This window comes from Onychostoma macrolepis, chromosome 15 (assembly GCF_012432095.1).
Source record: "Onychostoma macrolepis isolate SWU-2019 chromosome 15, ASM1243209v1, whole genome shotgun sequence".
Lineage (NCBI taxonomy): Eukaryota > Metazoa > Chordata > Actinopteri > Cypriniformes > Cyprinidae > Onychostoma > Onychostoma macrolepis.
The window spans coordinates 7,239,164-7,266,800 of record NC_081169.1 but is presented as its reverse complement, the minus strand read 5'-3'; the positions used below and the strand labels follow the sequence as shown (position 1 = coordinate 7,266,800).

Below are 27,637 nucleotides of genomic sequence, written 5' to 3'. Positions count from 1 at the left end.
TATGACCATATTAACCCGGTTCTGTCAACACTGCACTGGCTCCCTATCAAACATCGGATAGATTTTAAAATCTTGTTAATTACTTATAAAGCCCTGAATGGCTTAGCTCCTCAGTACTTGAGCGAGCTCTTATCACATTATAGTCTTTCTTATTCTGTTTCTCAGTCCGTATCCGATCAGATGGTGGATCAGCACCAAGAGATGATGTCTGCAGCCCTGATCGTCAGCGGAGAGCCCCTGAGACATAAATGTAAATTATAATAAACAAACAAATATATATTATAAAAATACACCGAGAAACAATAAATGCATTAAACTATACATTACAATTATAGCAAATGAATAAATCATATAAATGAAAAATTTAAAATAATGAATAAAACACAAATATAACAAATACATTAAATTATAAATTAAAATGCTCCATCGGGACAAGACCACGGAAATCAGATAAGCCCTTTGCACAATCTGACATGGCTGCGGTTGGAATTGAACTGCGGGTTTGAACACTCTCTCCTCCAATTTGATACTGTTAAGTGCTTTGACACAATCTGTATTGTTAAAAGCTCTATATAAATAAAGATGACTTGAACATTTTGAAAAGATTCAGCTGGGAGAATATATAGTAACTAATTAAGTTAATTGACATCAGGTCTGTAACATGATTAGCAATAAAAGAGATGTCTTAGAGAGGCAGAGTCTCTCAGAAGTAAAGATGGGCAGAGGTTCTCCAATCTGTGAAAGAGTGCGTAAAAAGATTGTGGAATACTTTAAAAACAACATTTCTCAACATCAGATTGCAAAGGCTTTGCAAATCTCATCATCATCTACAGTGCATAACATCATCAAAAGATTCAGAGAAACTGGAGAAATCGCTGTGCGTAAGGGACAAGGCCGAAGACCTTTGTTGGAAATCGGCATGATTTGGTCATTGACATTACTAAATGGATCCAGGAATACTTCCAGAAACCACTGTCGGTAAACACAATCCGCTGTGCCATCCGCAGATGCCAACTAAAGCTCTATCATGCAAAAAGGAAGCCATATTTGAACATGGTCCAGAAGCACCGTCGTGTCCTGTGGGCCAAGGCTCATTTAAAATGGACTGTTTCAAAGTGGAAAAGTGTTCTATGGTCAGACGAGTCCAAATTTGACATTCTTGTTGGAAATCACGGAGGCCATGTCCTCCGGGCTAAAGAGGAGGGAGACCTTCCAGAGTCTTATCAGCATTCAGTTCAAAAGCCAGCATCTCTGATGTATATTAGGAGTGTCAACGTTAACGTGTTAACACATGCGATTAATCAAAACAATTTAACTCGTTAATATTTTAAGGCAAATTAATCGTTTGATAAGATTTGAACCCAACTTCTTCCCATTATCGCAGCGTGGAAGGTTATCTATTGGCGCTTTTCCGCTATGTGGTACGACTCTGCACGGCACGGCTCAATTCGGCTCGGTTTGTGTTTCCACTGCAGTTTAGTACCGTTTTAGAGTGGGCGGGATTATTCACGTGTCGTTATAGTCACGCCGCATTTACTGCAGTAGCCGCACTGCCGTGACTCCTGAAATTTTTTAAATTCCGTGTCGCTCCATCAAGCTTTCGCTATATCCGCTCCTCGGCTCTCATTGTGTGATGTATCACAGTGTTGCCAGGGCAAAGGCACAAGTGGGCTATTTTGAAAATACAGTCGCGGGAAAAAATTACAGAGCCGTGGGTTGCGGTTTTTTGGGCTACATTTTTTTTTTTTTTATAATGTACCGTGGCCGCCCAAAGTGTATATTGACAAATAAAAATGAAAATAGATCCTTTTACTAATGTGTATTATACTTGGAATGTATCCCTGGCAACTTAAGAATTGAGAGGCGGTTGTAACATCACAAATAACATGAGGAGCTGCCAGAGCAGCAGAAATAAACATGACAACAGCCACGATTACGATAGGATATGGTCTGTATGTGATCTTCTGGAGTGAATGTGTACATCTAAAATGCTAATTTGTGCAACGATATAAAAGGCTATAAATAGCATATTTTAACAACAGTAAACGACCAAATTCCACATGTGATCGCAAAAGGAAGTTATTACAAACACTCGATGGTGGTTTGAAGTGAGTTCTGATTAGAAGTGTACTATTAATCTCATAAATTGTCTTAAGAAGCATGATGCTAATATTAGCTCTAATGCACCTGCAGAACAGGTCCAATTCTTCTTCATAATGCATTTTGTCATAATACTTCACGTAAGGTCGCAAGAAAATGTTTTGTTGTATTTATTTAGAAATACTTTTGATAATAGTTGGGTAAATGTATACTGGGATTGAAGCGATGTGGTTTGGTAAACGTTTTATTGCCAGTATAAAGGCTGATAACGGCTGAATAAAAACAAAAGAATATAATAAGGATTATATCTCATACCTGGCGGAAGTGTGAAAGATTCTGTTTCCTTAAACTAGTTTGTCATGCATTTCTTTTTCAACACATTTACAGGTAAATCTTAGTATTTTAAATTTGCGATTAATCATGATTAATCACAGCCTGTGACTGTGATTAACGCGGTATAATTTTTTAATTGATTGACAGCAGTAATATATATATATATATATATATCAGTGGCGAGCAGTGACTTTTTTAACAGGGTATGCTGAGTGCTAAGATTAAGACCCCCCTCCTCATCGCTTTTAGGACACACTCAAAGAGGAAAACACCGTGGCAGGTGTCGATTTAAAAGTATGCACATTCCTACCTTAGGCTATTTGTAAATGTAATTAATCTCCAATCCTGCTTCTATCGTTTCAGGTTTATCCATAGTTATTCGAATGCTAGAAAACCAAGTAAAACCCGCCAAATAACGTTTACACGTAGTTACGTTATGATACGTAATATTCAGAGCTTGTGGACATGGGGGATTCCCCCGGTCTATACCTCTTTGCATCAACTGAATGAATGTTTTCTTTTTTTTTTTTCCATTTATTTTTATTCCCAGTGAATAGGAGTTAAAACTCCTACCAGGATGACAATAATAGACCATGCAAAATACCAAAAAATAAAAATAAATAAATAAATAATAATAATAATAATAATATCTTTAAAATATTGCCAAGTAACATTGCAAACAACAATAAAATCACAGAAAGACTTTAACTGTAAGCGACACAAGTATACGGAAAATATACAGTTATGATGTTTTTTTTTTTTTTTTTTTCATATGATTTAGTCGAGTTAGATTTGCATCAAACACAATGTAATTTTCGGCAATCGAGATCTGGCAGCAACAGGGCATTTTTCCACTTGGGCGAGCGCTTCTCGGACAGCTTACCTTGCGCATGAAATCAGCCGCATAGCAGCTAAACACTGAATGCGCTACAATCCTGACAAGTCATAGCCACAGAGCGGAGGCGCCAAAGCTGAGGAGAATCCGCTTACCCGGAAGCTTCCGTCACTCACGTAGATTTACAGAAAATGACCATTGTTTTCAAATAAATAATTTTACATACATATACATATATTAACTAATGTTAACAAACCCCCCCCCCAAGGTTTCTATCGATATATCGATATTGTGGATTCTTATGGCCACAATAACCGTGATGAAAAATCTAATATCGTGACAGCCCTAACATATATATACATACATACATACAGTATATATAAAATTATAGTCTGTGTGTCTATATATACAGTATATAGTGTCTATACTGTATATAATTCTATGTTCTGTTTTTTGTTTTGTTTTTTGCAGCTTGGTCAGCATAAGAGACCATTATTGTCTTTCAAAAACAATAAAAATCTTACTGACCCCATACTTTTAAATGGCAGCGTAAACAAACAACAATAAAACTTTCCTAATATAATAATGTTGAAAAATTAATTAATTAAAATAATGAAATTCTGGCAAACAAATACAGAGTTTGACATAATATTTGTTTATTATTTTTACAATAATATAAATATATATTTAACAAAATTGCTTAGCTGTTTATTAATACTTTTGTCCCCCAAATCAACGTTATTTGGTGCAACCAGCATATAAAAACTTGCAGACAACAACATAACATAGAAATATGAATGTATGAATGTTGTGGTGTGAAAGCACTTTAAATTAAGTTGTCAGTTGTATTAATAATCACAATACACATTATTTTAAAGCATCTTTACAGAATAAAATATTACAGCAGTAATGTCTTAAATTGCTAAAGTCCTAATTATGACATAATTACAATTTTTGGTTAATCCACTTCTTTAAATAGATCTAGTCATGTTCATTAGCATGCCTTGACCTCTGTCTTCATTGGGTCAGTGTCTGCTGAGATTAATGCAATCTGACCCGACCTTGTTCTCATGGGCTGACAACCATCTCTCTCCCTTCCATACAGCGGATTTTCTCTTTTATGTGTGAACTAATGAAGATGACACTAATGAAAAACAATGGCTAATTTATAGCGATTTGAACTTTGACTTGCCTCAAATCTCCCTCTAATGCCCTAAAGTCAGAGCTACATTCCCAGACTGCTTCACACAGAGATATAATCGGAATTAAAACACATCTGATCCACTGTCTAATGGTATAAGAGTTGTAGCTATCCAGTCTTCAATGCATAATTGCTACAGCCTCCACTTACTGCACTCCAGATCCAAACTTTCCCACCGAAGTAGCCCACCTCCATCCCCTCCCACTCCAAGCTGCAGTATACATCCTTTCAATGACCCTAAAAGAATCCACAGCACTCCCTCACAGGATTATGGGAAAGCTTTCTGCAATGATAAACTCACTGTGTAAAAAGATGCTGCAAAAAATCTGCTCTGATCCTGTTTGGACTGTAAAAGAAGATGAAATGTTACAGAAATAGCAAGGGAATATCAAAGCACTTCGCAATAACAAAATTCATATCACAAACCTGACAAAGAGGATGGGCTACTCTGGAAAAATATGATTCTAATAGTCTAAAGATATTCACATTATACAAGACTGTTGTGTAATATGTTTTAAGAGACCTTAACCATAAAAGAAGGCATAATGGTATATTGAGACTGTAAAATTAAAGATAATACAGTTTGCATGTATGAGCAGAATCTAATATGAGGTAAAACTATATAGACATATTTAAAAAAAATAAAATAAAATAATAATAATATAAATTACAACAACAACAAAAAACAACACAAATTACTAAAACTTTAAGTTAAAAAAAAAAAAACCTAACTAAAATGAAATAAATAAACTAAATCATTTATATAAACTAATTTAATTATAGATTTATTTTATTCATATTTATCATTTATATTATATTATCATTTATTAATGGTTATATTAATTATATAATATGTGCATTTTATAATGTATATTTTTATATGTTAATATTAATATATATTTAATATCAATATTTCTGAGAAAAGCTCTAAAATTAAGAAAATTTAAAGACATTAAATTTTTTTGTGGCTGAAGAAAGCATTGAATACAAACATAAATGCAATTACAACTGTATACTTTGATACTTAGGGGCTGAGGTGGGTCTGAGCAGGCATTATTCAGTCTTTGATAGCTTTGATAAGGCATTGCATCTTTACATAGAATTTTGAGCCCTCACTTTGGCTTCCGTTGGTTTTTCCTCATCCATCTTCATGTCTCTCTTTCTGTCAGTTGTTCCTTGTACTTCTTCTCGTATTCTTTTCTCCTCTCACTTCTCCTCGCTCTGCTCTCATTTGCCCATTCTTTTCTCCTTCTATCAGTCTTCGTCCCTGTGCAAGTGTCTGAGGGAGAGGCAGGTCCCGTCCTGACAGTTCATTCACCTCAACAGCCACCACGCTGCCTTCAACCCTCGGTGGGCCGTTTTTCACTGTGCTCCTCATTCTTTTAAAGCCTCTGACAGCAGCCCTTTAAATCCAGCTCTGACGTGACCTATTCACAGCTCCCATTCTCCTCGCTCCCCAAAACTCAACTGGGCTTATTTCTTTTTGCCCTGCCCTCTCCTTTCTGCCCCTTTGAATGCTAAATGTGAATGGTATTGTGTGGGCCAGAGAGCAGGGGTGCAGAATTCTTGAGGCACCATTGAAGAGGACCAGGAAAGAATGACAAAAGGTACAAGCGATCCCGAGACATGCAGACAGATGAAGGAAGAAAGCCTTGTTCTCGCTCCAAAGAGCATTTCAGTTGCGAAAGTAAACCCCCGATGGCTGGATTAAGAACTCACCTTTCAACCTTTATTATTTGGGTAAACATAGACCAACATTTCATAAAGCAGCATGCTTGTGCTGCACAGCATGAAGGCAAATATTAAGTTATGTTGGCATCTCAGCGACATTTAGAAATTATGTTCGGGTTTAGTTTTATAAACACTGCAAATGTTGCCTATTGAAATATCCAGCTAAAAATTGAGAGTCCATGAACAAAATTTTATCCAGAAAACCGCCAACTAGTCAGGAAATTTGCGACTCACAAGTGATAATGACTTTCTGTGAATGTTGAAAATTATTTGGGCACCCAAATGAAAATATAAACAAGCAAGATTTCGTTCATGTTTTAGGTAATGTCTTTCATTTTGTTATGAGCTTTTGTTTTGAAGTTCTTGTTAATAGTCTCGTCTTTTATTGTTTATTGTTTCTCTCATGTTCCTGTTTCCATGTTCTAGCTCATTATTTTATAGAAAAAGATAATCACAGGCAAAAGAAACAAGGGAGAAGACAAAAACGCAACAGCTTTACTAGCAAAATAAAGACAGTACCAGACAACAAATTGATAAAACGGAGGACATATATATGTTAGGAATAATTGACAACAAGCATTTGAATTAATAGACAAATAATGCACACCTTGGGTGGTTTTTTAGTGTTTGTTTTTTTTTTTTTGTCCAAGTTCAACCAATAGGCAACTGGTCTGGTAAGGTGTTGTAAACATGGGGCCTGCTCTGCTTTTTACATTTACCACTTCGATTAAAGACTCTAGTTCAGTATTCTGATCATGTGATTTAATCTTTAATTACTTGTAGGGATGTAAGAGGTAGGTGGCTTTCAGGCCAGACTGAATGAATGGCACTTAGAGAGATAATCACAGAGCGTGCGCATGCATTAACAGCAGACTCATTATGACCCAGTCAGGAGTGGATATTGAATGCTTCTTTAATGGACGACACTAATGGCAGCCTGTAATGCACTGTTTTTACACTCCCAGTGATCAATGTCTTCTCAAACGCAGGTGTCTGATCTTAATAGAATGTGAGAGATTGTCGTAGATTTGAGATGGATAGTGAGGAATATTCTGTGTTGACCCTTGGCACATGGATGAATGCCTGTTGCAAAAGTCTTTTTCATATTATGATCTCACCCACATCCACCTGTTCAGATGGTTGTCAACAATCCCAATCTGCTGGTTTCCATACCAACTTGTTTAACTGGTATATGTCAATATTGTCTGGCCAACATCTGACTTTAAACTCTAGCAATAAGAGTTTGGCTTTATGTTCAAAATTACAAACCCTGTTCTGAATTAACTTTACAGAAGTCGTGGTCATTTTCACAAAATAAACATGGCATTTTTAAGTAATGACAGTTGCATCAATATTGTATATTGTATGATATCAGTAATATAATATCAATATTGTATGACAGTTGTATGTAGTTTGTTGATTTTGATTGCTTCCATTGTCCTCATTTGTAAGTCGCTTTGTATAAAAGCATCTGCTAAATGACTAAATGTAATGTAAATGTAAATGTATCACAGGGCCATTTTGAAACGCATTGGGGCACTAAGTAAAATCCTTCTTTTTGGCCCCCACCCACTACTCCTTCTTAATAATAATTATTATTATTATTAGGTTTTAAAATAATAAAAAATATAACTAATCATAACATTATTATTCTTATGTTTTTAATAATTTTGTAAAATTATTACAAACAACTAAACTTGCCAATTATTAATAAACCAAAATAAGTAAAAATACTTAAATAAGTTTCAGTGTTCAAAGGATATGCACTGCTACAGGTATTTTGGTTTTCTGGTGCAACGGCCGATTATATAGTTTAGCAGTTAATATACAAATATATTTGACTGCAGAACGCAACAACTGACCAGTCATAATCAAGTATTACTGTAACGAGGCAGACGAGACGTGAGACGTGCGGATCCAAGTGCAAGCTTTATTTGTAAAACATGGTCAAAATACAGGCGGGGTCGAACAACAGCAAACAGTATCCAGAGGGCTAGACAAGAGAGGTAATCCAAAACGTAAGCAATAATCCAGGCAAGGCGCGAACAGAGTCCGAAACGGCAAGACAAGGGTTAATCCAAACAGACAATAGATCCAGGGCAGGCGGCTGACAGGCGAGGCGAGATGAGATCAACCAAGCAAGGATCAGGACACAGATGAAACAGACTATAAACAAGGTTAGGCTAGACTTAACTTCAGAAAACACGGAATGGCTCCGTAAGGTTGCTATCACTAGGAGAGAGATGAATGCAGATAATACTCGGCAATCTGACTAAGGAAGTCCATGGCTTAAGTAAGCTGTGTGATCAGTGCAATCAGCTGTGTGTGTGTGTGTGTGTGTGTGTGTGTGTCGGCAGTGCAATGGATGATGGGTATTGTAGTCCGTGGGTGACGTGCAACAGTAGTGTAGTGCAAGAGTCAATTCGATGGAAGGGCGACCTCTGGTGGCTATCGGGCGGAAGGCCACAGACCGGATTCGTGACAGAGCAGGAGCCCACCAGTGCGGAGCAGACAGAGCAGGAGACCTCCACGGCGGAGCAGACAGAGCAGGAGCCCACCAGTGCGGAGCAGACAGGGCAGACGACCTCCATAGCGAAGCAGACAGAGCAGGAACCCACCAGTGCGGAGCAGACAAGGCAGAAGAGCACCACGACGGATCAGAAAACCACAGCAGAGATTGAGACCTAGGAAAAACAGAAACACAAGAGACAGAGAGAGCATATATGGTCTCAAGGACCGAGGCAGGGAACACAAGAAGTCCATCAACAGATTCCCTGGTTACAACTGAGCGGGCAGTCAATTCACCATAGAGCTTATTGGATAAAATATAACTTTTTATATAAAAAAATATAACTAATCATAACATTATTATTCTTATGTTTTTAATAATTTTGTAAAATTATTACAAACAACTAAACTTGCCAATTATTAATAAACCAAAATAAGTAAAAATACTTAAATAAGTTTCAGTGTTCAAAGGATATGCACTGCTACAGGTATTTTGGTTTTCTGGTGCAACGGCCGATTATATAGTTTAGCAGTTAATATACAAATATATTTGACTGCAGAATGCAACAACTGACCAGTCATAATCAAGTATTACTGTAACGAGGCAGACGAGACGTGAGACGTGCGGATCCAAGTGCAAGCTTTATTTGTAAAACATGGTCAAAATACAGGCGGGGTCGAACAACAGCAAACAGTATCCAGAGGGCTAGACAAGAGAGGTAATCCAAAACGTGAGCAATAATCCAGGCAAGGCGCGAACAGAGTCCGAAACGGCAAGACAAGGGTTAATCCAAACAGACAATAGATCCAGGGCAGGCGGCTGACAGACGAGACGAGATGAGATCAACCAAGCAAGGATCAGGACACAGATGAAACAGACTATAAACAAGGTTAGGCTAGACTTAACTTCAGAAAACACGGAATGGCTCCGTAAGGTTGCTATCACTAGGAGAGAGATGAATGCAGATAATACTCGGCAATCTGACTAAGGAAGTCCATGGCTTAAGTAAGCTGTGTGATCAGTGCAATCAGCTGTGTGTGTGTGTGTGTGTGTCGGCAGTGCAATGGATGATGGGTATTGTAGTCCGTGGGTGACGTGCAACAGTAGTGTAGTGCAAGAGTCAATTCGATGGAAGGCGACCTCTGGTGGCTATCGGGCGGAAGGCCACAGACCGGATTCGTGACAGAGCAGGAGCCCACCAGTGCGGAGCAGACAGAGCAGGAGACCTCCACGGCGGAGCAGACAGAGCAGGAGCCCACCAGTGCGGAGCAGACAGGGCAGACGACCTCCATAGCGAAGCAGACAGAGCAGGAACCCACCAGTGCGGAGCAGACAAGGCAGAAGAGCACCACGACGGATCAGAAAACCACAGCAGAGATTGAGACCTAGGAAAAACAGAAACACAAGAGACAGAGAGAGCATATATGGTCTCAAGGACCGAGGCAGGGAACACAAGAAGTCCATCAACAGATTCCCTGGTTACAACTGAGCGGGCAGTCAATTCACCATAGAGCTTATTGGGGGAAACTGGGCTAACAAACAGTCCAACATCTGATTCATTGCCTGGAATGGGCAGGAAGACAGTTCAAAATCATGCTCTTTGACTGAAACTGGACAGGACTGGAGGAATCACAAACGGCCTCCATAGCCATGACAGGGCATGACAAGGAATCACAAACGGCCTCAATAGGCATGACAGGGCATGACAAGGAATCACAGACGGCCTCCATAGCCATAACAGGGCAAAACGAGGAATCACAAATGGCCTCCATAGCCGTGACAGGGCAAGACAAGGATTCGTAGGCGGCCTCCATAGCCGTAACAGGACGAGAGTTGGTGAGATGATACCACTGATACCTCCGGAGGTTCCGCAGCGGTAGCCACCACCTCTGGAGGTTCTACAGCGGTAGCAGTCTCTTCGACCACAACACGACAGGCTGAGAGAATATTGCTGGGCGCCACCCCCATACAAGGAGTTGAAGCGAGCCCCACCGCTACGGGATGTTCTGCAACATGTGCTGCCACCTCTGGAGAGACTGCAGCGGGTGCCCTCGTCTCGGAGAACCCAGCAGCGAGCGTCACTACCCCAAGAGGTTCAGCAGCTTCAGCCGCCACCTCTGGAGACATCTCAGTGGATGCCGCCACCTCGGGCAGTTCTGTGGTGGTGTACACAGCCCAAACGCAACATAAAGCGATTTCCATCATGGGAAGCACTTCGGACAGGGGAATGAGTTTATGAGCAGGCGGACTGGAGTGATTAGATTTGGAGATACCCACTGTGCGTACTGACACCAGCGGTGGATTCTCCACGTTGGATGCCAACCTCTGACACTTGATGACAGGTTCCCTTGGTAGGATTGTGGAGGGTTGCAGTATAACACCTGCAACAGGATGTGGCTCTGGAGCGGTAGACATTACATAAAGCGGTTCTGGCAGATCAGCTGAGACGTGACGAGACTCTGGGTGAACAGCTGTGATGTAACTTGACTCATGACTATTAACTGTGACTTGACTCACGAAGATCAGCTGAGAAATGACGGTGCGTTGTTGCGTCCGCCATTTTGTGAGTGCATTCTGGTGCGTCCGCCATCTCAGTCACAGACGCGGTGTCGCATTCCTCTTCCACGACACCCACAGTAAACGAAGAGCCAGCACACAGCAAAGCATAGTCTATAAATCCTTTAAACTAACATTAAACTTTCCTTTCATTTTACGGACTCACTTAGTCTGAAATGAAAAATGTCTTTTAATACAACCTCACCAAAAGGTACCTTGTCAGATAACACACAAAATTGAGTGACGTACTCCTCAATGGATAGACTCCCTTGACGCAGGTCAAGCAGCTGATTGAATGGGTCCATACCTGACCAGGGTCCGTTAGAAAAGCCGCTGGATTCGTGACAATTACAGATGAATTATTTTGTTGATTTATACCTCAATATTCTGTTTCTGTAACACAGTCATGAAATTACACATTATAATGCCAGACATGCAGAGACTGTTATTTTTACAAGTGCACAATAAAGTGTAACAAGTATATCAGAAATTTTCCAGAATAACCATCAGCAACATCAGTCACTGAAACAGAGATTTTCGTAGTGTCTAATTTTCCTTTCCCACGACAAGGGTGCTTCTAAAAACCAAAGCACCTCTTGTTGCATGTCAAAACCTCTCTGAAATAGATGGAATTCATTATAGCATGTTTATGGTGGTTTAGAACTTGCCACTTTCCACCTCAAACGAGTAATTGCATGCACATCTGGGACACTGACGTGAGGTGAATCATCAACGCACTTGCAGGGTTTTTGTTTGCGTCTATCACTGAAGTAGAAAAACAGACATAAAGAGGTCACAAAGTTTGATGTAACAGGAAACAGAAAGACAAGAGACACATCATAGCCCAGTTTTTCGAGAGCAACTTTTGAGATTCGTGCTTCTCCTAGCTGGTGCTCAGAACCTCCATCTCCCTGTGGTTTCTTGGCACACCAATAAAGTTGCTGTTTCCATTCTTGGTAATCTCCACCCACCCTCTGTCCCTCCTCTTCCCATCTCAGTCTTTCAGTAACCCACATAGTAAGTGTGGAGGATGGGATTAAACTTCAGGGGGAAAACACTTAATAAAATGCAATCAAATAAACATGGAAAAATGACAGACTTTATATGGTGAGTGCTAGTTTTAAAACATATGCCTTGAGGTGGGACTGTATATAGTTATTTTGATGCAGATTCAGGTGTCCTGCTGGTTGGTTGCTTTACTTGAAACTGAGTTGGAATCAAGAATTGATCCTCCAGGATCCAGACTCAGACCAATAGACATTTATTTGAGGAAATACACTGCAGTCTTACCTGAGACCATAATCTGAGATCCATACCAGAGGTTTTTAGAGCAAAACACAATATCAAGACAGCTCGCCCTAGCCAAACTCAACTTGATAAAACCACAAATAATAAGAGCTGTCTTCCATATAACTATTTAATTTTAGTTAGAAAAGGTTTTTGACAAATGACAGGCCATTTTATAATAGGCCTATTTCTGTCATGTCATGCTGGGGAGCATTTCTAATGTTCAGTATGTTTTAGATCTTGAGATGATTAGCCATGTTGCCTCACCTCCTGCTCCTTTAGAGAGTACGTATAGGAACACCATCATTATTTGGCACACTTTCCCATTTGAAAAAAGAAAAAGAGTAATATGTGTCATTTACATTTTTGTGGTGAAGTAATATTCCTGACTGAATTCTTTGGCAAAAGAAGTGTGTGAACAACGGGGGGAAAAATGAAAAGATAAAAGACAGAAGCAACACTTTGGTCTGATGATCAGCAGGCAATGAAACTGTTTCTCCATTTCTCCTTGTCATCCTGCTCCAGCCGAGGAACAGGATGAGAAGAACAGCCTTTGTTGTTCTGCACTTCCTGCTTTCCTTTATCTTCTGTTTAAAAAAAAAAAAAAAACTGATTTATTTTTATGAACTGAATGTTCAACAACAATTGGATTTTTCACCCATTTTTTAACCTCTAACAGGCTTTATGCAACTAACAGCTAAAATTAAAATGTCCATAACTAAATGAAGGATGATAACAGAAATACAGTTTTATCACTATGCTAATTAGCAGTATTAGTGTTATAGGTCTCTCAGTGCTAAAATGAGGACAGCACCCACTTCATGATTAATGAAGACCAAAAAAAATCTCTCATGCTGCATTCCTTTAATTTTTTAGGATGGAGGAGGCTGTACCCCTTTTGTTTTTACTTTTGAGTGCTGTGGGGCATTTCTAGCTGATTACACGCCTCTTTATCTCTTGACATTACTGACGACTTGAAAGAGAATTTATGATTTTGTTTAATATTCAGCAGGAATACATTAGCGTCACAACATGGCTGGGCTGTTGGCAAACACATTTGTGCCTCTGCTGCAGCAAAGATTATATAAACGCAAAGTTTTCACATTTCTGCGGTGCTAAAACTTTTAGCGGCACTGAACACAAAATCAAGAAGCGTGACTTTCTTTTGGATGATTTTGTTTGATGAAGGCTCATTGGGGAAAAAACTAAATTTTTACATGTTTCAAAATATAAATGGTGCTTTCCACTTATGTAATATAAAACTCATGCTGTATGGTGTTTTTGGTGGTTACTCATGTCATCTAAGTGGTTTTGTAGCATGTTGCTATACCGGTTGCATACTAGCCTAAGTCTCAATGTTCTTTTGGATGGGGTTATATTTGCATATCTGGCAGATGCTTTTATCCAGAACAACGTAAAATGTATTAAAGGTATACAGTTCCTGCATTCCCTGGGAATCAAACCCATGTTCTCACTAGGGAGTTAGTAATTAGTACTGTCACATGTGTGTTCCTGTTTAGTTCCGTTTTGCCTTTATTTGGTATTTCCTGTTCTCATTAGTTAATCATCGTTGTTTCACATCACCTGTTTTGTATTAATCATCTCGTTTGCTCCTTTGTTTCCCGGTCTTTATAAGCCTTCAGTTTCTTTCTGTTCTTGGTCCTGGATTGATGTTAATTAATGGAAAATGTGTGCTGATGCTCTTTTGGTTATTCTCCTGTCCTTTGTTCACAAGTTGGAATTAAAGAATATTTGTTTATTTCTGCGTTGGGTGCTATTACTACAACCACGTCCTGTGACAAGTACTAGTTCACAGTTTGGTTGCACATTTGCTCTTAAAACAGGACTTGTTCGTAAGCTCTCCATAATGTATAGCCACAGAACTTTTATTGGTCAAAAGGAAATAAGTGACATTTCCATTGAAATACTATACATGAATAATAAAATAAAATGCATAGATTTTTTTACATATTAAAATATATTTAAATATTAAGTGTACAAGATATTGAGACCACAAATTATTTACTGAAATGGGGGAACTACTTAATAAAACATGCCCACGTAGTCTTGGGAAGGAATTCTTAAAGCTGCATTCTGTAACTTTTGGCACTCTAGCGGTTAATAAACAGAACTGCGTGCGTCTTACGGAAGAACACTGTAGCTGGAGCTACTTCTCTGTTTATGTCTATGACGAATCACACAGCTACTCCGCAGCGGTACCTACCCGAACCAGTCTAAAATAGTCCGAATATAAACACTTATTATATGTGTACCATAGTGATTCAGGACAAGCCAAAAACATGGTTTGGAAAATGGATTCACGGTGTACTCAAATTGTCAATTTTGAACACAATTTTCGGACTGCAGCTTTAATTTGTGGCAGCAATGGTTATATTCAACTCTGTTTTAGTTTTCATGAAATTTTAGTTTGTAATATCTTGACGTAACCATGCAGCATGCACACTTAGAAATGATGCGTCCTCACTAGGATGCAGCCTTTTGTTTAGGCTGCCTCGTCATTATTCTGCATTTGTCTTTGACACACTCCTAAACTTCTTTTTTAATAAAATCCTGTACAGATTGTGTTCATTAAAAAAAAAAAAAGAAAGTTAAATCTGCTTCTTTCTTTGACATAATGTATAATAAGCTGTCATATTTTGCAACTAGATACAGTTATGTATTTTTGAGGGTGTGACATACAGGTGCATCTCAGTAAATTAGAATGTCGTGGAAAAGTTCATTTATTTCAGTAATTCAACTCAAATTGTGAAACTTGTGTATTAAATAAATTCAATGCACACAGACTGAAGTAGTTTGTGATGATGTCTTAATATACATTCTAGAGGGCCTTTATGATTGCCTCTCTCAAGTCCTGATTAATATCTCTACGTCTTTTTGCGTGTGTGTGTGCATCTATAAGGACATATCCCACCTTGCTCAAACTGTGTACAGCAGTGTATAGATTAGCCTAATTCCTGTAAATAAATCTGTGCAGTGTGATGGGGGTTAATCATCGAGCCTCACAGTACCTATCCCTCTCTCTCTCCGGCCCCGCTAAAACTGATGAGGGAAAAATTGGAAAGGATTAATCTAATGTGATAGAAAAGCCCTTAGCCAAGGACTTGTGTATCTATACGGAGACAGCAGCTGGAGTGAGAAGGGAGTTTGTGTCAAGACCCCAACTCATGGTAATCTGGAGAAAAAGCGCACTATCTTTATGTGGCACTAGGGACCTGGCTGCAGCCCACTAGTTTGAGCAAGGATTCAAGTGATCTCAGTCCATTTTTAGTTCTATGATAATTTTAGGAATTTATTTATTTATTTTTTGTCACTAAAAAGCTTTGATTGTTACTGACCTCATTAAAGGCAGTATCTTTTGGATTAAAGGCAGGTTCTGTTTTGCTATAATATAAATTAGAATGTTTTAATATATTTATTTTAATGGCATTAAATTTCAGAAAACTATTTAATGCTGCTGCATGATTGTTTCTAATACAGCGTAGGGAGTGATGGCAAATTTGACATTTCCCTTTTCTGTACGACGTTTTCTCTCTCTCTCTCTCTCTCTCTGGCAAATGGGAATTAAATACTTTATGAAAAGCTCCAACATACGTGAAAAAAATCAGTGGTGGACAGTTTTTCTTCACTTTTATTTCATTAGGCATTAGTACTGAATGCATGCATAATATCACACTTTTTACGCATTTAATAAAAAACATTGTTCCCCTTTATTTTGAACTGAAAAAATCACCACCTCCTCTGAGAATCTCTCCAATTTGTGAAAGAACTGATTCTTTTTAATGAACCTGTTGAAACAGTTCACAAATCGCACTGAACAATCCATTTGTGAATTGGACTGATCCGATTGCAGCTGTTCTTGATTCAACAACAACGATACAGTGATTCATTCAAAGTGACTCAAAAAGAGTCAGCGAAGCACAACATGATAACAAAGCAGGTGATTACGAACTTACATGTACTGTATGTAAGCTATGACAAGCTTTGCTGTATCAACAGGATTCGAGAAGGGAGTGATGAAGGAGGACATGCCAAAGCTTTCATAACCAAAGCTAGGCCCCAAGTGGGGACAGTAGATGGGCATGGAGGGTTTAGCCATCTCGTACCACATATAAATCTGATTACCAGTGCATTCCTGCCCACTGACTGCCTGTCAACCTCGCTGTGGATGGCCAATATAACGGCAATGCACACTTTGAGTGTAGAAGGCACACAGCTGCCATCTAAGCACTAAAGTGGGAATTGAGCAAACAACTGGGTCCTTCTCCCTTGAGGAGCGCCAGCTCTCAAAGACCATTCATAAGCTTAGAGGTGTGTGGTAGATGGTGTTCTCACTTCAGCAATCGTTGTTAACACTTGTGGGCTGAAGACAGCTCTTTGGAAGTTGATTTGTGAGCCCCAACACTGAAGGTGGTTGATGAGCATATCCCTTTTTATGGCATTTTGGTAAGTCTGATCACTTAGAAAAATGATAGCACAGGCCACTTGATTTGACATATCATTCATGTATATAGTACAAACTGTGTGATTTGAGTTACACAATAAAATGTAATACTTAGGGTTAAGAATCTTATTCTTATAAAACACCACTAAAACTTTCTGTGTGTGTTTAATCTATTATACATGAGCAACATTAATCATGTCTTGTTCTCTCTCTGTTTTTGCAGGTCTGCTCATCGGTTCAGGATGTGCTCTATACCCTCTAGGGTGGGACAGTGAGGAGGTCCGGCAGACATGCAACAACAGCTCAGATCAGTTTGAACTTGGTACGTCCTCATGTAACCCACACTCTGAAGTTCTCATACATCTTAAAATATCTGCATTAATTACACAGTGACAGCATTAAACACTTAATGCATTATGTTCAACAGTTGACCTTGCTTAAAGAGATCCCTGTACAAATAAATAAATATAATAAATAATAAGTACACTTTAACATACTTTGAAAAAGTGAACTTTTTATGGAAATAATACACTGTTAAAGAATATACTTAAGTGCAAACTGAATGTAATGTTTTCAGACAATGAAAATATGTTATAGTTTAAATTATTTTGTACGTAATTCAGTAGGACTTAATTACTTAAATAATTATTTATCTTTGGTTAAATATGGTTAAAATGTAATGCTGAATGTATACTGACAAGCATGATGAATTAAAATGTACTGTAATGCATTGTACTTGTGTCATGTTTTTAATTTTATTTGTAATTACACATTTGTAATGATGAAGTAGCAATTTAGAACATTTTAAATATATTAACTAAATATATTAACTAAATATATTAATTTTAATATGTGATTAAAAATAATGCACCACAGTTTCATAACAAAACAGTTACATACATAAAACATAATGACTTAAATTATGTTAAGAAACAGTCATGTTCTCTTTTTATGGCCTTTTTAATTGTTACATTATCAACATTTCATATCATCAACAATATTTTTTATTAAATATATATTTTAAGATTTAAAGGATACTCCAAGTAACATTCAATACAAATAAGCACACTTTTTGTTTTAATAAGGGATAGTTCACCCAAAAATAAAAATTCTGCTGCATACCTCCTGTTTTATTGTACAACAGGTGAAAATCGTTAGTCTAACTGGTTAGAACAGTAACGGCACTAATTCACATTTAAACCAGTAAAAAAGTATTAGCAATAGTAATATCTTTCTTGACTTAGCAAATACCACTAACTGTTGCAACACAAAATATGAATCACTATGAAAACTAGAAGGATGCAAATGACCGTTGCTTCAGAAGACTGATGTGATCCTGACAAAGTACTCAGACTGTCCTAGAGAGCATGTTTTGCATTCAGCGCCCAAACTTCTCTAATTCAAATGACATACTGTGTTCACATTAGGCAAATCCCAGACCTCAACTGTTTTTAAGAAGGAATATTTTTCATAATAAAAAACAGTATTGTGTTATTATTTCGAACAGCTATTTAGAGTGAAAACGGCTGCATGATTTCAAAGTAAGAGAAAGCATTATAGTGTAACCTCAAGTGAGTATGTCTTAAAAGAATTGGGAGGAATTAAGAATATTTTTATTTCCTGAGGTTGTCTGCTCTCACTCTGAGGAGCTTTGCTATTGTAAAGGTTGCACATCATTTAAAGCTAAGAGCAAATGTGACAATGTTGTTTGAAATGTTTGCTGCAATAATGAAGCAAACAAATGTCACACAGAAGTTTTGTCTCTCACCATATGTGTTGCTTTAAAATGAGACATCAATGGGTTTTGTTCCTTTGACATACCTGTAGGGAACATGTAACAGTCCTTAATAAATGTCTCAAGGTCTTCCTTTCTGTCTTTCTTTATTTCAAGTTATAAAACCTCATCATTCCTGTTCATTTTGTAATTTGAATAGCCCGCTGATCCCCATAAGCAGCATGAGTCTGTTTAATTCCCTTCAGTCTGATACTATGTTTAGCATGAATGCCCTTGAACTTAACAGCACAGCACACATCAATTTTGTAATTCTCTATTTAAGCAATTAATCATCATTATGATGCCACTGTTTTTCTGCCTTTAATTAGCATCTGTATTTGTACTTATAAAATATTCAACACTTAACTGATTTTAGAAGCTGTAATGTTCATTTGACTTTGGCATGAATACTAACAACTTTATATTTTGGTGCTAAACGTTTCAAGTTTTTGTTTGTTTATTTGTTTGTTTGTTTGTTTGATTGTTTTCTTTTCACTTTGGGTGAATTATTGTCATCGATTGTTCTGCATTTTTCTGTGAACATTAACTTAGATTACAACTTAGATTATTAGATTGCAAAGGTACTACTACTAATACTGCTATTAATAATAATGAGATTAATAATACTAAAATTAATCATATAAATCCTATATTAACTACAAACATAACTATACAAATACTGTACATTTAGTCATGTAAAAATGTTAATAGAAAATTTAAGTATTTAATGTTTCTAAATCTGAATGCATGCTTTTGTGCTAGTTTGTATTATATGTCAATACCTTCATATTTGATGTTTCAACTATATATCCAAATGCACAAAAATTATATGCGTGAATGTTACATACAAATACCTAGAAATACTAATCAGATGAGGCAGAGAGAACTGTTTCAGCCTGTAAAAATACAACCAATTACTTTTTTTTTTTTTACTGGATGATCTGAGCCAATTTTAGTGGAGATTGTACAAACTTTGAAGGAAATGAGAGAAAACAGATGAGATCAAAATTGCAGAAAGGTGTAAATTGTTAATCATGGTATTCCAGAAATATTACATTTTTGATCACCATGGATGATCTTACGGTGACGTATTGCTGCCGCACACATATTATTTCTCGTTATAACGAGATATTATGTCGTTAAAACAATATTTTTTTCTCTCGTTAAAACGACTTTTATGCTTTTTTGGCTGAATTCATGGCACATTTAAATTAACTGATTTATTTTTACTTTCTTCTCAGTTTAAGTCGCAAAAGCATTTTATTAACATTGAGCCACGTCGATAGGATAATTATTAGTATGCGAACACTTCGTCGGCATCTTAAACATCTGAGACTGTACAGACAAAAGAATCAAACAGATCTATTGGAAGTAGCATTATTCCTCATGAATGAACAAGACCATTATGGAATATGGATATAAACTACTACATCTGAAGTGTATTCAGGCTGGATTTGTTGTCAGTCAACGTGTAATTCGACATTTATTAGGCATTCTGGATCCCGATGGAGTACAAATGAGAAGGAGAAATCGCTTTAGACATCGGATATGGAAATCCTGGCCCCAATTTTATGTGGCACATGGACTCCTATGACAAATTGAAACCTTTTGGTATCTGCATCAATGGCGCGATCGATGGATTTTCTAGAATGGTAATTTGGCTCCATGCTTCTACTAATTCTGACCCAAAGGTAATCGCCAGCTATTTTATTAATGAATTTAGACAAAGAATGGGAAAACCAGCCAGAATAAGGTCAGACCTGGCAACAGAGAACCGTTATGTGGAACAAATGCAGAAGTTCCTACACTATGAAGACCATGACGAATATGCAGAAAACTGCTTCATCTATGGTTCAAGCAACCACAACCAGTGCATTGAGAGCTGGTGGGTATTCATGAGAAAACAGCATGCTCAGTCTAAAATTAGGCCCAAAATTGTTGACCTCCAGAATCAGTATGGAGGTCCAAACCTGCAGAAATGTATAGCCTAGCCTATGTTACGTATACAGATATATATATATATATATATATATACACACACACACACAGTCATGGCCAAAAATATCGGCACCCTTGGTAAATATGTTCAAAGAAGGCTGTGAAAATGAATCTGCATTGTTAATCCTTTTGATCTTTCATTTAAAAAATTCACAAAAATCTAACCTTTCATTGGATAATAAGAATTTAAAATGGGGGGAAATATCATTATGAAATAAATGTTTTTCTCTAATACACATTGGCCACAATTAACGGCACCCTTTTAATCAATACTTTTTGAAACCTCCATTTGCCAGTTTAATCACGTTCTATATTAATGCGCTTCCTATAAACATTGGTAACCATAGCAACATACAGTTACATTTGAATAGTAATACAGTACAATAATAACCGTCATTTTTATCGTTCCGGTCAAATAATGTTATAATGTTACCATGTAGTTTTGAAATTCAAATAAGCCTGGAGGATGTGATTAGATGGATCAGGAGCGTTTAATTAGGGTTTAATCTAAACTCTGCATGGCTGTGGCTCTCCAGGAAATTATGTTTTACACCCCTGGCCCAAACCTGTTTACTGTTTGCATTAGCAGAATTCAGTAACTTACCTTGTCCAGCTGCTTTTTTTTTAATATCTTCCTTTGAAACCCCACGATTTCGAAGAAAACTCCAAAATTCCTTGTTGACGTTATTACAGTTGACTTGACTGATAACAGTTGACTTTAATGGGCTGCCTTAGTCTATCTTATAATAACACCAAGCAGCTCAGTTCTAAATGACTGAAATAGGCTTAACGTTACGTTGTCACATCACGCACAAAATGCGTCGTTTTAACGAGAAAAAGATGTAGTTTAACGACATATCTCGTTATAACGAGAAAAAAGATGTAATTTGAACGAGATAATTATGTCATTTTAACGAGAAAAGATCTCGTTATTACGAGAAAAGTTGTCATTTTAATGAGAAAAGATGTCGTTTTAACGAGAAAAGATCTCGTTATTACGAGGCAAGATGTCGTTAAAACGACATAACATCTTGTTATTACGAGAAAATATGTCATTTTAACGTAAAAAGATCTCGTTATTACGACATAATTGAGTGGAAAAAATAACGTGTGCGGCAGCAATGCGTCACCGTATGATCTGATCTAAATTTGAGGACAAAACAAATTATGAAAATAGATCTTTAAAAAAAAAAAAAAATAGGTTACAAAGCAATGGTGAGCAGAATATAGTCAATTCAATAGGAACTGGCAAAATTAATGGAATTCCAGTGGCAAATAAATTTCCCTAAGGGAATTTTATGCTGAGTTCAAGTTTGGTGAACTTTGACACACAAATTCACACAGCAAGCCTCTTGGTTTGGCAGTGACCTCTGTGTGATCAGAGATACATAACTCGGCAACAAAGCAAAACTGAAGGTCCATAATAAACGAGCTGTGTCTAATCATTCAGTTTTGAGAGTCTGTTTGAAAAGCAGTTATTTAAGGTTAGTTGCTTGCTGGCAGAATAGCTTTGAATGTTTATTTCGTCTTCATTATTCCTGTAATACTGATTGAATTTTGTCACATCCTGTCCCAGTTTCACTGAGCAATGTTAAATCCTAAGTGAACTAAATCTACAAACTAAAATCTAACAAATGAATAATAATAATAATAATTAAACAACAACAACAATAATAATAATAGTAGTAATAGTAATAAATACAAAAAAATAAACAAATTTCCTAAACCTATTACTAAAAATAAAATAAAAACAAAAATATAAAAATATAGTGTAATATTTTTGTAAAATCAAATTATTAACAAAAAATATAATAGTACATTAGTGCTAAAATAACACTAATTCACTTAACACAGCATGTGCCAAGGAAACAGGAACAAATTTTTGTGTCTAGACTAACTGGTTAAAATTATTATACTTTAGGATCATTAATTCATATGAATATATTAGGAGATTTTAGAAATATTAAGAATCAGTGGTGAGTGACCTCTTTAACTTGGTATGCTGAGTGCTACGTGCTATGAGTAATGTGTACCTACTTTTTTTTTTTTTATGCCAAAAAAAAACAATTACTATGATTTTCAGTCATCAAAAGCACGTTTCTGCTTGGGTGAGCAATTTGCTGACAGATTTTCTTGCATATGAAATCACCCACATGCCAACAAACCAGTGAGAATGTGAAACAATAATGACGATTTATAACAATAGGGTGTAGGCGCCAAAGCTGTTGTGGATCCGCTCACCCTAATCCCTCCATAAGTGGCACAGATTTGAAGAAAAAGAGTGACAAATAAATATGTTATGGACAGTTACATATGTAATCAGAGCATTTTATTATGTAAGCTTTATGTCACACCTCAAATGACATGCATGGGAATTTATAGTAATGATAATATTAATTAGCCACGCCCCGAACTCATTCTCTCAGATGGCTTGATTATTCAATACATTTGTAGCTTATATGGACTGAACACCCCTGTTTAGAATGTTCCTAATCGGTGTGCCAAATTTCACAACTTTTTAGCATGTCTTTCCATAAGCTATGTAACAAAACATCTATCACATACCATGTCTTCATAAACTTCATCCATCACACATATGCTCCCTTCATTCTTTGACATTTGAAGCTTTCAGAAGTTCATGCAGTGTTCATGCATTTATGTCAGTGCTCTTTCTCTCTGACTTTTCTTCAGGCTCTTGTCAGATCGGCTGGGCGTACTACTGCACTGGGGCCGGCGCCACCTCGGCCATTCTGCTGTGCACCTGGCTCGCCTGTTTCGCAGGGAAGAAACAAAAGCAATACCCGTACTAGAAGAACTGACCTCAACTACAGCCTGAACCACAGCAGGACAGATGCCTTAGACGCAGTGGAGACCGACTTTGCAGCCAATGGCATGACGGCTTTCCTCCATTAATGCAACTCCGACTCATTAAAAGACTCAAAATGCTCATATGGACATTTGTGTGATTAAAATGAGCATGCACTTTTCAAAGAGACATGACTTTTGGCAGTACTTCCTCTGCTCTCTCTAAAAAAAACTAGAGAGTATCTAACGTGAAAGGACCAATTATTGTGTGTGTGTGTGTGTGTGTGTGCCTTTTTATGTCCACTGTTGTGAATATTACAAGTGTGCTTTTTTTCTTTGTTTGTTTTTTTCTCTTCTTTCTTTCTCTGGAATTGATATTGTAAAATTAAGCTTTGGTAGATGTAAAACAGATACTTTAGATGAAGTCTGTATATATACAGTATATAAACTATTAATATTACTATGCCCTGAAATATGCCTTACATACTGCATATAAATACTATACTTTAAATTCTATAATGCATTAAAACTAAAGCTGGCATTTAAAAATGTGAATTGATTAAAATTATATTTAGTTACATTTAAGAATTAAATGAAAAATTAAATCATTTGTCGGCACCGATAGCCAAAAACTCAAAAAAAAAAAAAAAAATGGTTGTACTGGTATGTTGTTATGGACAGTGGTGAAATATAGTTTAGTAATCATTATCTAAAAATATTTGACCACTCCAGAATAAAGTATTCCAGAGTCATGTTATAAAATGTATTTATTGTTTATGTAACAATTACAATTACAATGTGTGTTAAAAAATAACGTTAAGCATTATATATACAGACTTCATGTAAATTGTTATCAAAAGATATATTCATCATTATTGTGTTTATATTTACATACCCATTGTGAACTGCAATAATATTCATAGTTAATATCTATATATTGCCTTTTTGTTTCAAAGCTTGATAATTTTTACATTAATGTATGCTAGACATATAGAATACAATATATGTTCTGATGAAATATGACTCATTAACATATTGTGTTAAAAAGACAACAAAGAGGAATCATTGCTTATTTGATTCATCTTGTGTTTGTGAATAAAATCTGTTTATAAACATTTTAGTTTTTATGTTAATCAGATATAAAATATTAGCTTATAAGAAAATATTACACACACTACAGTACATTAAATCTCTCTACACAGATATGTCCACATTAGTTGTTATGAGGATTTAGGTATCTACTCATTAGCACAGCTACAACCGTTCTTCACACAGAACTTTTTACACACCATTTTCATAATGATGGTTATCAAAAGTTAGTATGAAATGGCATATTCAGCCAACTATGCTTCCAAAATCTGACATATTTCAGAGTACAACAAGACACTCAATGGAATTAAAGTAGGTTGGGACTTCATTTTATCCATCAGGATTTGATTGGATGGTTCCATGTTAGTTGTTACATTTGATAAAAGATTGTAAAGTATTTTATGCTTTCTTTGGAATAATGTGCAGCGAATCCTTTTTTAATGTTTATGTTAAATCTTATTCCAAGTGAATCTAATATCAGTTGGTAGGCAGGTACCGCTAACCGCATGTTTGTGGTGTTTATAATTCATATCCCGAGCTCACACACTCATTAGTGGGGCATGAAGCTGCTCCTGTGATCTGTTCCCATAATGATAATACCCACGATACTTTACACACACACAGAGGAAACCTCTATGTCTCTTTCATTCACACTTCTAAGAGATCCTGTTCTTTTGGTGTTAAGTGTCTTGCAGTTCTGTGTAAGATCTTTTTCTCCCATTGATATTGCTGGAGATTGTTGGAAGTTTGAGGTGCGCAGCATGACACATTGGGGTCAAGTGAACAGAGCACTTCACTCCTCTATTATCTCAGCTTGACATCTCACCACTGGCAGTGAGAGAAGATACAGCAAAAATACTGTTTGATATCGTTACAGCCATTATATACAGCAGTTTCACTGAACACATTGCTATTGTTAGCCCTGACATGTGAAAGAGATGTGAGCATGTGATTTCTGATGCTAATAAATGTATAATAAATACCCAGCTGGGCCAATGACATATAATTAAGCATATTAAAAGAATACTGTTGCTCAGACTACTTACTTAAAGTGTTTTCACATTAGCAAAACTTAGCAGGAAAAAAGGTCCATTGACTACTGTCAGTTGTGTAACAATGTATGATGTGCAACTCGTGCAGAAATTACTTTTAAGTCAAGCCAAGTCAAGTAACCTTTATTTATATACCGTTTTATACAGACTGTGTCAAAGCAACTTTACAATGTCAAACAGGAAAACAGTTTGTACAATAATGCAAGAGGACAATAACAAAGAGTAATTTTTCAGTTAAAGTCAGTTCATTGATGTCATCATCCAGTTCAGCTCTCTTCCAACAGTGTCTGTGCAATCAGTCAAGCGTCTCCAACTAAGAAAGCCAAAGGCGACAGTGGCAAGGAACCAAAACTCCATCGGTGACAGAAATGGAGAAAAAGCTTTGGAAGAAACCAGGCTCAGTAAGGGGGCCAGTTCTCCTCTGGCCAGATGAAAACAGCATGGTGTAGTTTAATTCCAGGCTACAACACATGTCAGATTGTGCAGAGGACTCGTCTGGCTCTTGTGGTCTTGTCCCGATGGCTGTCTAGTTGACGCGATCTTTACAGGGGATCTGTCTTTGGGGTGCATCTAGTCTTGTGTAGCCAGGTCTGGAATCTATGGTAGCTTTCATTGGTCAAGGACACGTCAAACAACCAATCACAGTTCGTTTCGTTCAGCGTCATGTTTCGGGGCGTGGAAATGTCGCCACAATAACAGACTCACAGTAAAACTCTCAGACGTATTTAAAAAGATTATATGCCGCGAACTTTAAATATTTCACATACTTTTGAAAATCCATTGTTTATTTGATCCTGACAAGCGTTTGTCGTCACAGTTGTAAACACGATGGATTTCTTCTTTCGTGAGGGGGTTTGGCGTCACGGCATCTTTGTTTCCAGGCGGAACGTTAAAGAACGCGACACACACGTCTCCCGGAAATCCTGTGTAATTTAACCAATCCGACGACGACTTCGAAACTCCTGAAGTGTTTCCACTTTTGTGTGCCATATGCATCAGACGTTTAGCCAGCATTCCGTGGGCGTGACGTCTGAGGCTGAGACTAGGGTGCATCTAGTTCTGGTCTCCACTGACATTCAGGGAAGTACAGGTCATCTCTAGGTGCTGATCCACCATCTGGTCTGGATATGGACTGGATCCGGGTGACTGCAGTGACCATCTGATCTGGATACAGACTGGATCTGGTGGTTATGTTGACCTTGGAATAAGAATGAAAGAGACTAATATTAGCGTAGATGCCATTCTTCTTATGATGTAACGAGCGCATCTGGTGTTCTATCATGCTATAAGAGCTCGCTCAAGTATTGAGAAGATAAACCATTCAGGGCTTTATAATAGTATAATAGTATATATGTCAGAGATGTTACATTGTCACAGCCTCCTCCGTCACCTCAGTCATCAACCACCACTTACACCAGATCTCACTCACCTGTGTTCTGATCACCTACACCTGCCAATCTCCAATCAAGTCGCACTTAAAAGCACGCTGCACTCAGTCCTTCACTGTCTGGTCTACCATTCACTACCCCGAACAATACCTGACTCCCCTGTGCTACCAACCTGTGTTGTTTACCTTCCAGTTTCCCATTGCCTCTCCAAAAGATTCTCCAGCGATCCTCCCACGTTGTTTCCCCTCGACCTCGGACTCCTCCGCTCTCACTATCCTGCAAGGATTAAGACAGTCAAGATTCTGCAAGACATTCCCAGGACTGATATCAGTATCTTTCCCCTACCTGCCATTACTCTTCACGAACTCCCTTCATCCATTTACTCAATAAACCTACCTGTGTTGTACTTACCTGTCTTTGTTTGCCCCGTTTGTGACAATATATAAGGCTTTATATAGTTCCTGATTCTAGTAAGAACTCTAGATGCTGCATTTTGGACCAGCTGGAGTTTGTTTGA

At 37.3% G+C, this 27,637-nt stretch overlaps 1 protein-coding gene across 2 annotated transcripts in view; it reads left to right on the top strand.

Annotated features, from left to right (window-relative positions):
- LOC131554400 (LHFPL tetraspan subfamily member 6 protein) overlaps window positions 1-25,632 on the top strand; it is a 92,275-nt gene extending 66,643 nt beyond the window's left edge. The window contains exons 3-4 of one of the 2 annotated variants that reach the window (XM_058799770.1): window positions 17,238-17,336; window positions 23,478-25,632. In XM_058799770.1, the coding sequence (XP_058655753.1) occupies window positions 17,238-17,336; window positions 23,478-23,596 (218 nt within the window). In that variant the 3' untranslated portion in view covers window positions 23,597-25,632. The remainder of the gene's footprint in view (window positions 1-17,237; window positions 17,337-23,477) is intronic. The other variant, XM_058799772.1, reaches the window with a different exon arrangement.
- The last annotated feature ends 2,005 nt before the right edge of the window (window positions 25,633-27,637 follow it).